The following is a 17,150-nucleotide window of genomic DNA, read 5'->3' as shown; positions in this document are numbered from 1 at the left end:
GCAGCAGCTGGCAGGCAGCCACTCCAGCAGCACAAGGCCCTCTCCTGTTCGCATGATGCTCAGAGCTGGAGCAAACGGTATTTTCGGGCAGCTGCCAATCTCACAGCCAACGAACAGGATCCTAAACAGAACTGGGATATGTGTTCTCTCTCACCCTGGCAGCATCCCTGGGGGAGCTCCTTCTTCAAGTGCCCTGCACTAGGGATTTTGTGGCTGCTGCCATTTTGGTGGCTGCTACTTCCTGCCGGCGACGAAAAACCCACTTGGCATTGTGCAGCTCAGATGAAAACCTGCAATTTGTGCTGCAAGCACAGCTACAGGAACACAGAACCTGCACATGAACACCCCCACCCCAGGCATGGCCCGTGGTAACCCCTCGCTCTGTGCCAGGGCAGGGTGCCAGCCTGCACATCCATCCTCAGCTGCCAGAGGGCCGCCCCAAGCGCAGCGCGGCTCCCAGCCCAGATGGCAGCACTGCCACTGCTGTCTGTGTCAGGCCGGCTCGGTGGCAGCAACCACCAATCCCAAGTTTTAGGGCTTGGTGTCAGAGCCTGCAGTCTGTCAGGGTGACTTTGCCTTGAAAGCTTGGATGGCAGTAAAGATGAAAAATGGTTCTGCCATTTTCTCCTCATCTGCCCTCAAACTATTTATGGCCAGCAGGTCTCAGAGGGGCTGCTCCCACACGTGGCTCCTGTTCCTATCCCTGCCAGCCACTGGCCCAGGGCTGCCTGAGGCTGTGGCTCCCTCTGAGATCGGGGCAGCAGAAGGCTGGGGAAGAAACACCCTTTGGGTACAGTGGAGAGGCAGCAGGGATTAAAGAAATCTCATGAAATCCATGCCTGTAGCTCACTCAGGGAGGCTCTCCCCCACTTGAAGGCAGCCAGGAGCTCTGGCAAACAGCATCAGCCCTTCTCTGGAGTGCCCAGTGACGCTGCCTCTGCACAAGGACCTGAGAGAGCGACAGGATACAGGCGATACACTGAACTGGAAGCGTCCCAGAAGCTGGAACCAGGAGGGGTTTAGTAGAAATCCGTAGTATTTCTGGGATTTGCAAATAACTAAAATATATTTTCCTGAAGTCCAAAGCTAGCTAATTTATTTCTAAGTGTTTGTTTCAACAGGCTTCCTCAGTCTTACTGACCAGAACACTCGCCAGTGCTCTGTATGAAATTCCAACTCAAAAAGATAGTTTTGAAGATTGCTGCTACCAAGTGACAGGAAAGTTGAATTCCAGTTTCTGACCTTCTTCTGATGTCATAAGTATAGAGCAACATGAAAAATGACCAGAACCAAGGCACCAGTTGTGGGTTGAGTCAAGCACTTCACATCCATTTGACACAAGTGTAAATCCACAACTAAAAAGGCAGTAAAGAAGACAGGGAAAACGAGCCAGTTTTGGTCATAACAAAATTAGCTCTCAAGAAGGCTGTGCTGAGGTTTTCTGACTCAGTTCATGCAACAGCAACACACTGGGCTAACTGCAACACCAGGGAGGGATCCAGTGAGAGAGGAATGGTTGGGACCCTCCTAGAAAACCCCCCATCCTGTAGGAATGGACTGGGGGAAGCTGAGGGAAAAGGAGGATCTGTGACTTGTCATGTTCCCCACATCCTGTTTCATAAGTGATACCCAAGAGAAGGAAAATTCAGAAAGGGGGGACCAGAATCAAAATCCAGTGGGTCAGAAGCCTACATGAAGGTAGGGGAAAAATCTGCTGCATGTTGGTATCTCAGGTCCTTCCCACTGGCTGATACCATGCCTGTAGCTGCCCTGCCAGCCTGTTTTACCCACCAGTCTCAGCTACAAGGGAGGATCATGCCCATAGACCTGGAAATCTCTGCCATTCAGAGGATTTATGAAAACTATTTTGCTTTTGTCTCCCTGAAATTACATCATTCTCCTCTTTTATCTGTCTTAAGTGTCAGGAGAGTGCGATGTTAATGAGATGTACAAAGGCTTTTGGGTAGCTGAACAGTTTTATAGTCCCACATTGATAAATAAAAGCATTTGTCACTGTTACCACGTTAATGTTTCTTCCTGAGATCAAAGTCTGGATTTGCTGCATTAAGTGGGACCGTCCCCTGCTCCGCATCACCACGTTACCTTCTGAGGAGATGAATTGTGGTTCTGCATTTTTACATTCACAGCTTAATCACACCCTGATTCTCACACCTGCTCATTCCCATCTCCACATGAGGTATGCAAGCCTTTTTTATTATTATGGATTTTCTCCCTGCTACCTGTGTGGAAAGCCTGACTACCTTGTTTAAGGACAATCGCTTTCTTCTGGCTCTGAAAGGCTGCTTCTGCAGTGAAGAATACAGACAATTTCCTTCCTTCTGGAACCCTGGATTCAGTCATATTAATTTACATTTATATAGCACCTTTCATCCCTGAAGATCCCAATGCACTTTACAAACTCCCCCTCTCTGTACACAGAAGCTGTACAAATAGTCTACATAAACAGACACAGGATCCCACTGCCAGCCTCTGAAGCACATCCCTCTGCCTGCATTCCCAGCACACTTGTGGCCATCCAGCTCTGCAGCACATCCCCATCAAGGAAGAAAACACAGCAGTGTGATTTAGTGGAATGTCAGGAAGCACGAGGGATCTGGGCATGCAGCAGAATGGCTTTCCAGCCTGGCTGAGTGACATCTCCCTGGCACTCTGCTGCATGGGTTAAAATGAGGCAAAAGCTGATTTGTGGTGAGTTACACCTCACAGCCTCAGTGCTGCTGCCAGTGCCTGTGGAAATCCAGGTTTGCTGCTCCCTCCCACTGATGGGTAACCCTCAAGTAGGTTATTTTTTAAAACTGGAAAGCCTCTGCTTGCTTTGCAATGAAAACAAGGGGAAAACCACCCCTCCCAACAGCAGCGGCTGAGAGGCTGCAGCCAACGTGAGGATGGCGGAGAAGGGAGCACCCAGCATACCTGAGACACCTTTTTGACCACGTCGCTGCCCACCAGGAAGCCCTGTGCGTAGGAGCGCGCCGCGATGAAGGCTCGGGTTGCCTTCACCTTCAGGTCCCTGGGCACCTCCCCGAAGGGTTTGTGCTGCTCGGCGTGTTTGACCATGCAGTCCAGGTACTCGTCCGTGATGTGGTACTGGGGGTTCAGCAGCTTGAAGAGCCTCTCCAGCAGCCGTGTCCAGAACTCATTGAGGGCCTCTTCCAAGTTGATGTTGGAGCTGCGGTAGTAGCGGCGCAGCTCGCTGTACAAGTCCTTGAACACCTTCACGTTTTGAGTGTACAATTCTCCGTACATGCTTGGAAAGGCATCATAAAGGGCCTTCTCTGACTTGTTCAACAAATCCTGGAAGTAACCTGAAAGATGAGAAAAGGAGAGGTGATGTGTCAGCCAGACAAGCTGGAACCCAACAGGTTGCACTACTGGGCAGCACAACTGAGTATCCCGAGAAAAGAGAGGGCCCTAACAGAGCTTTTGCTCCAATCAGCATCACACACACTCTCAGGTCTGAGCCTTAGCCATGAAGATACAAGGAAGAACCTTCCCTGCTCCTTCATGCTGGAGAACCCAGGCCTGGGCCTCTCCAGCTCTTCTGGCAGCCTCAGCTGAAAGCAAAGCCGGGCTCTTTTCTGAATCCGCAAGGTGTCACAGTGTCACTCATAAGTTTTCTTCACAGCTGGCACTGCTTACACAAACCCTAAGCTGCCAGATGTTATTTCCAAAGCCCTGGTGAGACGAAGCAGGGCTGCCAGCATGATGCCAACCCTGCACAGGGACATCCCTGGTGGTGGCAGCCAGGCTGGCTCTGGGCACAGCCAGAGTCCAGGTGCAGTGTCAGGAACAGGCACATCTTCCTGGGGACCCCAAGGCAGGGCTGTACCCAAGGGCTTTTTAACCAAGGCCAACGTTATCTGGGGCTCTCATCCCATTTGCTTACTTGGGTGTGCATCCTGCTTTTGTTTCAGCATAAATAACAGAGTGCTTTTACACCCATGGTTCAGTGGTCTCAGATGTGACAGAAATGTGACTCTCTTGCTACACACAGCAGGGTAAGAATGACAGATTTGACCCCTCCCTTCCCAGCATCTTTAGGTATTTCCATCATCTCAGCTGCCAGCTCCCATCAGGCTGAGACCGCACAGTAGGGAACTCATAGCAGGATTGGCCTGATCCAATTCATAGATTTACATAAGCAACTTTAATCATCATTGAAGTCAGTAACAGGAAAAATAATTTAAATAATTTTATTTCCAAGTACACTTGTACTTTTTGGGTCTTTTTGAAGCAAACCTGATTAAACTATTCTTTAAATCTAAATTACTATTTTTTTTTTGGTGATACATAATAAGCTCTAGTTGCAAAGAAACTGTTATTCTAATAAAATCAAACAGCATGTATTTAGGTACATAAATTAACTTCCCAGTGCTAGACATATAAGAAAAGAAAGAGAAGCTCCTGAAAAATGCATACTGCATGTAAAAAGCTTTATTAAACAAAATATTTTTTGAGGAAATGGCACTGACTACAATTAAAGACCTCTAAAATTGTAGAGCTAGTAAAGTTCAGATCCATAAATCTTGCTTATATTCACTGACTGAGAAGGGCCATATAAGCTTTCCTTTATTAATAATCTCTAAATGGTTTCTCAGATTTGAATGAAGCTAAAACTTAACAGGTGAATTGAACAAGTGAATCTAGACCACAGGTTGCTAATACTGAAAATTCCTGTACTGTTTTAACAAAGCAACACTGAGCATTAATAGCCTGGCCTTCTCCAGCCGCTATCATGCGCTGCTTAATAGATTAAAATTTGATCAAAGATATTTTTGTTTTTAAAAGATTGTGGGCAAACTAGGTCTTAGCAGAAGTCTGGTTTAATTACTTATGCAGAAGTAGAAAGTAAAAATCTGTTATCTGGAATGTTGAACAAAAACTGGTTTTCAAATGTACTTTGGGAAGAAATTTATTCTTATTCAACATGACTGGGTTGGAAGTTTGTATCTCCAACCATTTTTACTGGGATCCCTCCATCTCTCAAATGACTGATCATGCACCTTCCCCACTAAAACTGGATTTTTCCCTACAGACATCAGGTGTCAGGGCATCAAAGTCACCTATGATGTTAAAATGGAGGGTTCTCAATAGGGAAAAAAGACAAAAGCTGATCCCATCAGATTAACAAAAAGAGATACTGCACTCACATGCAACCGAAACAAAATACAAAGTTTCTCTGTTGCTGATGAGGTGTCTGAAAGGTGCCCCCTACCTTAATGTATCACTCCAAACACTGCTGGTTGCCCGTTCATAAGTAAATTAAACTGAACTCAAACTCTTCCTCGTACAATCAGTGTTCTTTTTAGTGTGACAAGAGACACAACTGAACAATTTGCTCAGCAATTGAGGTATGACGTGACGCTTAGCACTCACCATCAGGAGGAAGAAAACACCAACAAACACAGCCCAATTTGTCAATTCAAGGCAAAATTTCTTTCTTTGTTTTGCTACAAGAGGAACAAGATATATATCTCCATGTCGAAAAACTGGAGACTGCTCTCAAAAAAGTCAGAGCTAATTAAGGGCTGATGAACTGTTATTTCTCACCCAAGTGAGGGAACACTGATTACAGCCAATTCATCTGTGGCTGGTTCTCACAAAGTTCTTCTAGATTTCACACACAGAGGGAAAAATATCTACACTAGCCAGGGAAACTTAATTAGCAATTAAGTCTACACGTGTTTGTGATGAATGGCTGACCTGGCAGGGAATTTAAATGCCCATTTTGCAGCACCAGAAGGTAGCACGAAGTGAGGTTTGTCAAGAGGGATGCCAACATCCTGTTCCTCAGTAGAGTGTCAGCCGAGATCTCCCAGTAACACTGCATCTTCTCCTGAACGCTCCCTGCCTGCTAATGTCCAGCCTTTTAATGAGTTTAGGCACGTGGCACAGACCTAGGGTATGTAGGGCCTTGGGATAAGACAACTTGCTGAGACACAGTTCAGGCTCCTGCCATTCTACCTTGATTTCAAGTAGAAGGAATTATTTATTTGAGGGGGAGCAGCCCATTATCTACAGCCATGGTGGGTGGGGGACCCTCAGGTAATGGGGTGCTCCAAGTCTCCAATCAGGCAGCTGTCCCACTGCTGCTACCAGGAGCCACCAGTTACAGGGCCAGCAGGTCCCTTTGGATGTATCAGCTCCCACTTGGTCACCACTGCTGGGTCTGCCCTGGCTCCCAGAGCACCACTGGAGTTTTCAGCTCAGGCAGGGCATGAGCACATGGAGCAGCTTCCCCCAGGTCACAGCTGGACACAGCCCCGAGCCCCTGAGCTCTGCTGCCCCCATGTTCTCTGCGCCAGCAGCAGGCTCAAGCCATGAACTGCACTCAGGCACTTTGTCACCTTGTGAATGGCAGGGATGCAGGGAAAGGGCTCACAAGGAGCCCGTGCTGTAGCTATAAAGCTCTTCTGGCTCCAGGAGGCACCACGGCCCTCCCATCCCTGGGGGCAGCAGCACAGCTGAGGTGGCTCTGCAGAGGGTGCTTCCCTCTGAAAAGATGCATTTGCTTCCCCTCTGAGTCACAAGAAAGCAGCTACAGGTTCTGTGGACGTGTGCTGAAAAACTCATGGCTGTTCTTGGCTTCTTGGAGCCCCAGGAATTTGACAGTACCAGCCAGAGACACCTCCCTGCTAAATCCATGACTGGCCTTCCCCTCTTTCAAAAAGTTTCCTTCAGGAGCCACTGACAGGTGAGTCCTTCCTCGCCACTGCCAGCTGAAGGACACAACACTGCCAAGGCCAGCAGGTGGCTTTCAACACCAGTACTTCAGACAAATCAAACTCGATTTTCCCTGGGCCAATGCAAGGCACGGCTCCTCAACCAAGGCTGCTCCTACATGAAACATCACCTTTCACACCCTTTTGCTGCAAAGTATTCATAAGAAAAATAAAATGAAATGGAAGCCTGTTTTATTACTATTATTACTGCTTCTCACTGCCAGGCTCAGAAACAAGACAACTGGCTTTTCTCAAAAGAAATTTGCCTTTTGGCAGAGGCTAGGTCTGAAGACCTCTGCCTCAAATGCAAAGATGCCAGAAAGTTATGAGTAAAGAAATGGAAGGTTTCTACAACCGACACAATTCTGCCACCTTGGCTTTCTCTTGCTGTTGTAGTGACAAAAACTTACTTCTCAGAGAATTAAGTTTTCAACCAGAATCTATAACCTTTGCATTCAAGAGAGATTGCAAATCCCCACCCATTTCCCTGCTTTGCAGCTTCCCAGTGTTCGCAGCTCATATTTTCACAGTTTCCACATTTTCACAACTCTGGATTCAAATTGGGAAGCTGTGAACAGCACGGCAGGGACCGGCAGTTTCTCTCTGAAGATAGAAAGTTTTGAGTTCCTCCTTCCTCAGCCCCCCCAGCACCGAATACTTTATCCAAGCTCTCTGCTACCATTTGATCACTCAACATCTGGAACACACTGGGGTTTCTTCAACTAATCCAATGATGGAATGGGAATGGATGCAGGAGGGAAAGCGATCACTGAAGGAAGAACACCCAAATGCTCTTTAGGCAGGCGGCAGAGCTGGCTTCCTTCAAGCCCCATCAAATTTGAGAGGCATGCTAGAGGAAATATGAGAAATGGAGAAAGGTGACTGAATTACTTTCGATCTGAATATTATTAAAATTTTAAGCAGAAAGCTGCAGCACAAAATGTCTTACAACAGGGAAGAGTTGAGACTGGAGGAACACCAATGGTGTTCTTGTGAAAATGATGTGGAAGTTTTGCAGCAATGGGTGAAATTAAAACCCTCCTGCTGCTCAGACAGCTTTGCCTGGTGAGCTCTGTTTGTGGTCTGAGGGCCTTGCCATGTACTGCCAGGACAGATGGAGGTGGGGCAAGAACTTGAGGAGGAGGAAGTATCAGATCCTCAGTTTTGAGGATCAATTTCTCAGTTCTGAGTGAGCACATGAGCCCGTGGTGGAATTCATGCAGGGCCAGAGCCACGGAGCTCTGGAGGAAGGCTGGGCAAATACTCTATGAACAAAGTGCTGTGTGTCAGGACTGGACTGAGAACAGGAGAAGAAATGTAGCTGCTTCTGTGATGTCCTGAACCCCAGCCAAAGCAGGGAAAGAAAGAGGATGGAGATGTCTGCTACAGCAGAGCTCCTGCTCAGTGCCAGCCTTGTTGGTCTGAGGAAGCATCTTTCCCTGGGCTGAGCTCCCATTTAATACCCTGCTGCACTTCCCAACACCAATTTGCTTCTCCAGCTGGTTCTAATGCTGCTCTTGCAGTTAACCTACTATTAGGAGAGAATAATTCAGCAACAGGTGTAAGCCATTAAAATCTAAATCTAATGCAGTTATGCCTATTTTATTCACTTCAAGTACAATGACACTTTATTTATAAAATTGTTATTACTAATTTAAGCACTATCCATGGCTATGCTGAAGAGCTGGTATCAATCCAAGAGCAGTGATACACTCTGGTTCACACCTTGGCTGTGTCCTTCCACAGGAAATAACCACAGTGAGACTGAGTGACTTAGCTCCACATGCAGATAGCCCTGGATGCAGCAATGCTGGTGCCATTTTCCTCTCTCCTCACAGCTTCACAGTCCTGTAAAACTGCTGCTCTGGGGCTGTTTCCTCAGTCCTGAGCCACCTTGGAGAACATAGTCCCTCTCTGCTGTCTTCTGGATCACTCCCATGTACATCCCTCCCAACGCCCCTGCTTGGTGGCTGTGACCAAAGAGGCATCAGGATAAACCAAGACTCAGATGGCAAAACAAAACAAAACAAACCAAACCCAAAAAACCAAAAAAACACACCCAAAAAATGGAGATAAAAAGATAAAATCAGCTTTTCCCTAGCAGCCAAAGGATGAACATGAATGAATGTGCTAGGATGCAAGAATTATGAGGTAATACAAGTTCAAAACTTTTAGGACTGGCTCCAAAGAACCACTTGACTGATATTTCCTCTGCACACTGTGTCCTGGGCGTGTGTGCTGAGAGCTGTGTGGGAACACAGAACTGAAGAGATATTGTAGGTCAATGAGACAAAAAGTGCCAGCTCTGCCATGCAAGATCAATTTTGTACTCTCCTAAACCTGCTCAGTGCCCAGCACAAAAGCACTTCAAGATTTTGACCTCAATCCTGCTGGAAGGTTGGTCCAGGGCACCGCCTCTGATAGGAGGACTTCTTTTCTCAATTTCTGGTTGAAGTTCATTCTTTATCCTCTTGGTCTTTGCCAATATAGTCCTGTAGTTTCAATTGTTGGTTTTTTTCCTGGAGTTCACTCTTTGAGACATTTACTCACCAACTCTCACACTTTCTCAGCATCCATGCTGCCTTCCTACACAAATGAAAGTACTTTCCCCTCTTTACACCTGACAGGCTCTCCAGTCCTCTGGATCCCTCCACTAGCTCTTTTCTTCACCTCTTCTGCTTGGCATTAACTCTTCTGAGGTGTGGGTGGTCAGAAGCACAAAGAACAACTCCTTTCCTTCACTGGCAATAACTCTGTGAATACTGCCAGGACTGCACTTGCCTTTTTTAGGAACGCATCACATTAGCATTTCACAGACTTTCTGCCACCAACTGGTACATCCCTAATTCTCCCCCTTGCTATTTCCAACCAATTAATCCCTAGTTGTATGCCTAACTCAGAAATATTGAATTTCATCCCATTTCTATTATTTTGGTTGTCATGGTTATCCACTATACTCTTCAGTAGTGACAACTTTTCCCAGCACTATGCCACAAATTAATCTCATGACTGCATTTCCTATCATTTGTGCCAGTTTTAATGGGGCTGTTAACTAGGATGGGGTCTAGGCCTGTCTTGAGAACCACGACTGGGACCTCCCTCCAGGCCAGGAGCTCATCTTTCTACACAGTGTATTGCTGCCTCCCCCTTAGCTAGTTCACCTGATAATTCCTTTACTAATTTCCATCTTCTTCAGCTTAATTAACTACTCAAGGCACAGATGCAAATGTCTTTGAAGTCTCCTGAGATGGATTAGTTGATAGAACAGACACACCACGAGCAACAGTGAAAGCAGGCTTTGGATGTAGGATTTGACAGAATCTCTACCATCTCTTACTCAAGCTGCCTTTAGGTAAGAGCAGAAGCTGGCCTTCCTGAAACTGGTTTAGACTGGGACTTACAGCAGACAGCTTGCTTCTTGTGGTAGGGAAAAGGAGAGCTTTTTGAGAAAACAAAAACCTTTTCCTGCAAAACAGAGGTGCTGTTGCATGGAAATGCTCAGGGCTCTGCTAGTGAGGAGAGGAGCTTCTGCCTGGGAGGAGCACCTCCAGTCACTCCAAAGAAACTGCACTTTTCCTGCCAGGACTTGGACAACGTTTTCATTTCATTGTGTTGAATGGCAGAGAGATGTAATTATTTGCAGCTATTTCTTCTGCATATTGCCCCTCCTCTGTTTCTACAATTTTCCAAGACAGGTTGCCTTTATCTAAGTGAAGCAGGACTGGATCCAGCTATCAAAATAAGGGAGTGGAGGATGTTCCCTGGCAGGGAAGCTCCCCAGAGGAAAGAGCTGACCCTTACTCCAGGAGCAGTGAGAAGATGGATATTCTGCTTGTCCTCCTGATAAGCACTAGGGCCCAACAGGTTGTCACCCAAGGCAACAGCAACAAGCCTGGGTGTCACAAGCACAGCCACAGAGACCCTCTCCAGCCCCAGCAGCAGCTCTCTCCAAAACATGGCTAGTGAAGAAACCACTTCAGGCTTTGATGATCCCAATGCACTCAGTATTTCCATCCTGATGACCCTTGGAAACAGCTCTGTGCAAACCTTAAGACACCCCTGAAGACAAGTTCAAGAAATCTTCACAGACAAGAGTCACTTGGGGCTGGGGGTAAAGAACACAGAATGATTTGTAGGAGTGGCAGGACACAGAAGCAAAGCCTGTGATAGACTGCAGCACTAACAGGAGTTACTGATGCCTTGCGCAGGCTGACCTGGAGCAGAGGCTGGACAGAGCTAAAGAATAAAGCAGGGATTTATTAAAAGGCCTCCATGGATCCACCTTGGGCAGCACCAGAGCCCAGCCAGGGCTGCACCCAAGATGAACCAAAATGGTCCCAAAATGCACGAGCGCTCCCGGGGGCTCTCACTGTGATCAGTTCTGCTCCATTTGCACATTGGAGTTCATTGTCCCATTCCAGCTTTAGCCCATGCAGTCCCATCCTGATTGTTTTTCTCTCTCCAGCCCACGTTGTTTGTGCTCTTGGGCCTGAGATCTGGATCATTTGTCCTTGGTGCCCAGCTGGAGAAGGAATTGTTTTGTCTCCCTGCTCTGTGCAGAGAGCTCACCATCTCCTAATATGAAGCTCAGAAGTACACACTAGAGCAGCCCAGAATCTGAGAAATATAAAAGCTAAAACCTGAGGCATCATTTCCCTTCCTTGGAGCACCTAAGCCTGCTCCAGCATTCCCTCCTGCCTGGTGTAAGGGTGAGGAGGGAGCTGGAGCAAGCAGCCTGCACCTGCCTGGAGAGGAATTCAGGCACCTCACAGCCCCTGGGATATAAAATGCCACAACACATTCTGCCAGCTGCTTGGTAGGTCCTTGATAGCTTAGGCTTGGAATTTCCCTGTTGGGAACTTGGGAACAGTGTGGGGTGAGGGCAGCTCTGAGCTGCACATGGGGAGGTGCACTGGTGCTCCAGGGGGTGGGGTGATGGAGCAGGAGGTGGCATTGAGGTGTGCCCAGTTTGTGTGGCTGTGAGCAGGGCAGCAGGGCTGCACTGGTGCTCCTGGGCACAAGTACAGTGTATGAGAGTGTGTGAGAACCAAAGACAAGCTGCACCTAGGCTAAACTGCTCACAGGGGGTTTTCAACCATCTAATTCCAACCCTGCTCCCTGCACCTCTCCAGCCTGCCTGGCAGAGAATGAAGAGCTGTGCTGCTGTGAGGAAATCTCCTGCAGACTGAAAGCCCTTGTATAGGGGATTTGCTCTGTTTGCATCCAGGGTGGGATAAGAAAATACAAGAGATGTGAATCTGAAGATTATTTTACCCACGTGTTTTCCCGGGATCTGAGCTGGCAAGGGATTTTAACCATGGCACCTTCTAAATATACCTGTGCTACAACCAGAGACTTGCAGCAAATGATGAACTGCAAATATTGCCCCAGCAGGCTCTTATCAAACAGATTTCAGAGCAACCTGTCTGTTAGATAAGGACTGGGGAGATGTGTGGGTGGGATTCATAACCTGGGAGTCAAGTCTGAGCTGGTGGCTCAGTCCACACTTGAGGAAGGGCAGGCACCTCCCTCTTTAACATGAGCCGAGCTCTTCTTTACAGCCACTCCTCTCCCTCTGCACTGTAGTAGGAGTTGGGATAACTGAGCCAGAGCAAGCTGAACTTTTGGATAAATGAAATTTTGTGAGATAAATTTAGCTCTCATTTTTTTCCTCCAAGAAAGCCTGCATTTAGAGGCAAACCAATAAGCACCACAGTTATCACTGACAGGAACATAAGGACAGTAAAATTAATTGCTAATACTGCCTGTTCTTTTCCAGGTTTACTCAGTAAGACCTGAAGGGCTCCATTTCTCCAAGGGTAAAATAAACTCAGATGTTTAACAACAGTGAGGGTTGCTGGCAGTTTTAAAAGGTGTCATATACACCCTGGATACAGCACACACCTCTAGAGCAAAGGTTTTTTTCCCTCCTTTACTCCAGCTGAGCAGTGGAGCTGGTGAGGAGCTGCAGAGACATGGCAGGAATGAGACAAGCAGTGGATCTGCTTGGGATGTGACAACCCATGAAGGCTGTCACTTTCCCAGGAACACCATCCCAGCCAGCCTCACTGAGGCTGAGATTGACTTTCTGCCCCTTTCAGCAAGCTCCAGAGAGCTGCACCTTAACCTGCACAACAGCTCAGGGTGCTTCCCTTGCTCCCATGCACACTGCTCGAGGCTGAAAAGAATGAAGCCTTTATACATTTCAATATACATATTTCAACTTCTTCCTTACCTATGAGATATACCATGAACCAATTGTCACTCTGTCAGGCTCTTTGCAGTATTATTTTAAACGAGAAAATACCAGTGAACTATTACTTTAGAATTAAATGTATCTGTCTCTGAAAAAAACAAAACAGAGGAATCAACCCATGGTTTGTGTCTATTTTTGACACTTTTTGCATTCACAGAGGGGCTTGAGAATCCCCATTACATGGTTTTACAGATCAAAACTCCTTGTTTGAGTTTTGCAAAAGCTGTGGCAGTGAGACAGAACCGGGTTTTTATCTTCTTCATTAGCGGTGCCCTCTGCTCTGAATGGCCTCTAGACAAAATATTTATTGTTGGGTTAATTAGATTGTTTGGATCTATGCTTGCCACTGCATTTTTGCAGTCTAAGAGTATCTAAGACATATGGTCCTTGAATCTCTAAGAATCTTGAGTATGTGACGTGGGCTTTCCCAAAGGGAAAAGAAGGATAGGAATTACTGGCTGTGGGGATAATATTCCAGACAGGCTAAGTGCCCCTGTTATTATTGCAGGAGTTTATCTAAGTCTGTATAAAGCCCTTAATCTCTAGTGTTCTCTCCTTAGTGCCTTCAGAAAATAACTTGCCTCTTTGGAAAAAATATTTTGCTCCCATGGAACCAGTATGAAAAGGAGAAATAGGTAGAGATGGCTGTAGACAGCTGATGTTGAGATGAAACCTGAAGAATGCAGCACAGGTGTACCTCTGACAGCTGAGAGTGGACAGAATGCACATACAGACAGAAACATGCACATCTGTTATTGGAATCTTAAACAAATTAGTCTCAATTGCTATTTTAATACAGATGAAATAGGGATATATTATATACAGCTCCTCTAAAAGAATATTAATTAATAGTATTTATATTTATTATTAGTAATGAATATAAATATATTTATATAACATATATTATATTTCTTGTGAATAATATTTATATTTATTATTAATAATTAATTACAGCACACTTTTAGAAATTTGGTACAGTCAGAAAGATGTGGGTAACAAAGCACCCCCTCAATGCATGGGGATTTTCCTAGGGATAACCACATGGTACTTGTTTCCCCAGGTGCCTGCTTCAAAATAAGCAAATTTTAGCAATCGTTGAGGAAAAGAAATTCATGTTCCCTGGCAGATGTTACAATAATAAATTCCGTTGCAAATTTTAGTTTCTGCCCCATCTGATGGCACCTGCTCTGTTAAACACCTCTAACTTCACCTTGTCCAAAGATAAAAATCTAGATAAAGACAGATTTTCAATGACCCTAGCACCATCTAACTACTGTTTTAAAAGACAAAATCACTTAAAAAGCAATCCTAAAGGGAGATTTAAGCTTAGCTTATCCAACCTTTTCCTTCAAATGTTTGTTGTTTTTTTTAAAGGTTGCTAGGCTATAACCAGACTGGGATGAAACCACTGGATTCTCTGAGCTTGGGAGCTTTGCTAAAGCCCCCAGGTAGTGCTGGCTGCAGCCAAGGAGAGGTGGTTGAGCACTCAGGGAGTGTCAGATCACAGAACAGCACCTAAGTGGAACACTTCCTTCTAAATGGACGGGTGCAGACGTGGCAGCAGGCCAGCCCTAGCTCAAGTGTCCTGTCCCTTGACTTGGTGTTGCAAGCCTCATAAAGAGGATCAGTTCAAAAGCAGAATGAGTTAAACACTGAGACACCACAACCTACAGACACCTAGCTGTACATCTACTGAATTACTACTGGTTGATTTTGCTTAATTTCATTGAGGTAGAAAAAATACCTTGTCCAGTACATAGACCTTTTACAATTATGTCTGAATATATTTTCTAACAGACAAAACCGTTTTTTTTTTTTAGTTTGTGGACTATACACATTACATTAAGTGCCCCTGTTATTATTGCAGGAGTTTATCTAAAGCCCTTAATCTCTAGTGTTCTCTCCTTCAGTGCCTTCAGAAAATAACTTGCCTCTTTGTAAAAATATGTTAACATTACATATTACTGGCTTGATTTATTACTTGTGTATGAGTCACATCATAACTGTGACCAGCACGGAAAATCCGCCACAAAATCTATTTGCTTTGGGATATTGGCAGTCACCTCCACACTGTCAATGCACATTTAGAACTCATCTGAACCTCATCTGGAGGAAATACAATTTTGTAGGCTTGGGAAAGAGTCTGCAAAAAGTTGAGAAATGTCTCATCTCCCATCCTCACTAATTCCGTTCTGAGATGTACACATAACACACATATTTGAAATTTGTATCCATCAAACACAAGTCACTTTCCAATCTGCAAGCACAACAAAACCTTAAAAGCCAACCTGCCTGGGTGCCTTGTGCCTCCCAGGACTATCACTGGACACATCAGTGACTGAGGACATCTGCATCCACCCCTGGCTGACACCCAGCTTACGGAACAGAGACCAAAATTGCACCTTCAAGAAAATATTATCTGGGAACAGGAATGCTCAACTGCACTCTGGCTGCAGCTACGTTTAGGAAAAAACAGACAGGGAACTACACGTGCTCCTCTTTTTAAAAATTCATTTACAACAACTAAAAAAAGGCTTTGGTTACCCTGAGATGGTGGCATGCTCCTCCTGCCTTGAGTTGGGGTTTCTGCTACTTTTGAAGCATTTCTGGCTCTGCTCCAAATTTGAATGATGGGAGAAATGGATACTTGTTAAAAACATGTGCTTGATTCACTAAACCAACATAAAACTTTCCTTTATTTTCCTGTCAGGTTTTTATCCAAAGTACATTGCACCAGTGAATTGGACATGAGTAATAAACTCTGATCTCCTTAAAATGTCCTCCCATGAATATAGATTAAAATCCTCATTAAACACCTTGATAAATTAATGAATTTTATAGGGATGCACAGAGAAGTTGACAAGCAGCTGTCATTCACCTTTTCCTCTAACCACAAACGTTTGAAGTCAATCAAAATAATCTCAGCTATGGCAGAAGATTTAGAACAGAAAAAATTAAATACTATTTTAAACAGCCAAGTTATGGAAAACTTGACTCCTGTTACACAATGTCCTGGATGCTGAGGACTAAAATAAACACAGATGATCAAATTAGAAAAAAGCAAGTCCATTGGGTGGACATGAAACAAAGCCAACAAGACATCCAGGGTAGCAGAGGATGCACAGAACATTCTTGGGGCAGAGGCACACAGGATACCTTTGGAACTTTCTCTGTAAGCCAGGATGCTCCTCACTAATTGCTATTATACTAATTGGCCCAGGATACTCTCAAGATCGAGGCAAAAATCAGAGTGAATTTTGTTCTCTGGGAAAAGAAGACTCAGAGCACAGACCCACCACACTCAGCCCAGGGCCACCACTGGGTCCTGCTTGGCCCACCAGGGACTGGGCACCTGCAGCCTCCTACCACCAGCACCTGAGCCTTGGCCAAGCTCCTCTTTCCAGCACTACCCCCTCTTCCCAATGCAAATACCCTCCTGTGACCTTGTTGTGCTCTCAGTGTATCTCCAGAGATCTTCCATAACCCAGAAGCTCAGTGATTAACTTAATTAGGACAGTAATTATGTAGCTCCTGTAATGAAAAGCTGTGTGCTGCACCACTGTTTGCTTTCTGGACAGGAGCACACACTGGGAGAAGCACACCATGGCATAGCCCAGCTCAGTAACAGCTTGTCCAGGTGACACAGATCCAGCTTTTATTTTTTTTTACAAACACACCAGTGAGTGAGACCTGAACATCTCCTCTGCCTGTTAGTGAATCCATGGAAACCTACAAAGTTATCTTATACCACCACTGAAACAACAATTATAATAAATGCAGCTTAGTGCCAGCCCTGGGCAGAGGCAATAGATAACAAGACAGCCTGAGCAGTGCCCTCATTAAGGCTCTCTGGTAAGGAGAGCCCATCCTATATATTGACTTTTCCATGCCTGTTGTGGTGCTGGGTAATTTGACAATTTGCCTTTAATTCCCTTAGGATGCTCCATCTGGGTTCAGATCAATGGCCCACCCAGCTGTTTCAGCTGAACTCTGCTTTCAACTTGCTGACTGTAAAGCAGTCATATAAATTCCTGGTGTGCTCAGGAGAAAATACTAGTGGTGAGGTGATGGATATTCCCCAGAGAATGTCCTCTGAGTAAACCAGTCTGTGTCTGGAGGAACCAATTTTGGGTTGTGTGAGCTTTCCAAAA

At 45.6% G+C, this 17,150-nt stretch overlaps 1 protein-coding gene across 5 annotated transcripts in view; it reads right to left on the bottom strand.

Moving 5' to 3' along the window:
* The window catches only part of GPC1 (glypican 1), a 200,695-nt gene that overhangs the window by 25,693 nt on the left and 157,852 nt on the right, over positions 1–17,150 (bottom strand). For all 5 annotated transcript variants that reach the window (XM_068201355.1, XM_068201359.1, XM_068201360.1 and 2 more), the window contains exon 3: positions 2,935–3,326. In XM_068201355.1, the coding sequence (XP_068057456.1) occupies positions 2,935–3,326 (392 nt within the window). The remainder of the gene's footprint in view (positions 1–2,934; positions 3,327–17,150) is intronic.

The sequence above is a fragment of the Anomalospiza imberbis genome, chromosome 10 (genome assembly GCF_031753505.1).
Source record: "Anomalospiza imberbis isolate Cuckoo-Finch-1a 21T00152 chromosome 10, ASM3175350v1, whole genome shotgun sequence".
NCBI lineage: Eukaryota > Metazoa > Chordata > Aves > Passeriformes > Viduidae > Anomalospiza > Anomalospiza imberbis.
Note: the sequence above shows the minus strand (reverse complement) of the source record. Positions and strands in the feature narration are given on the sequence as shown.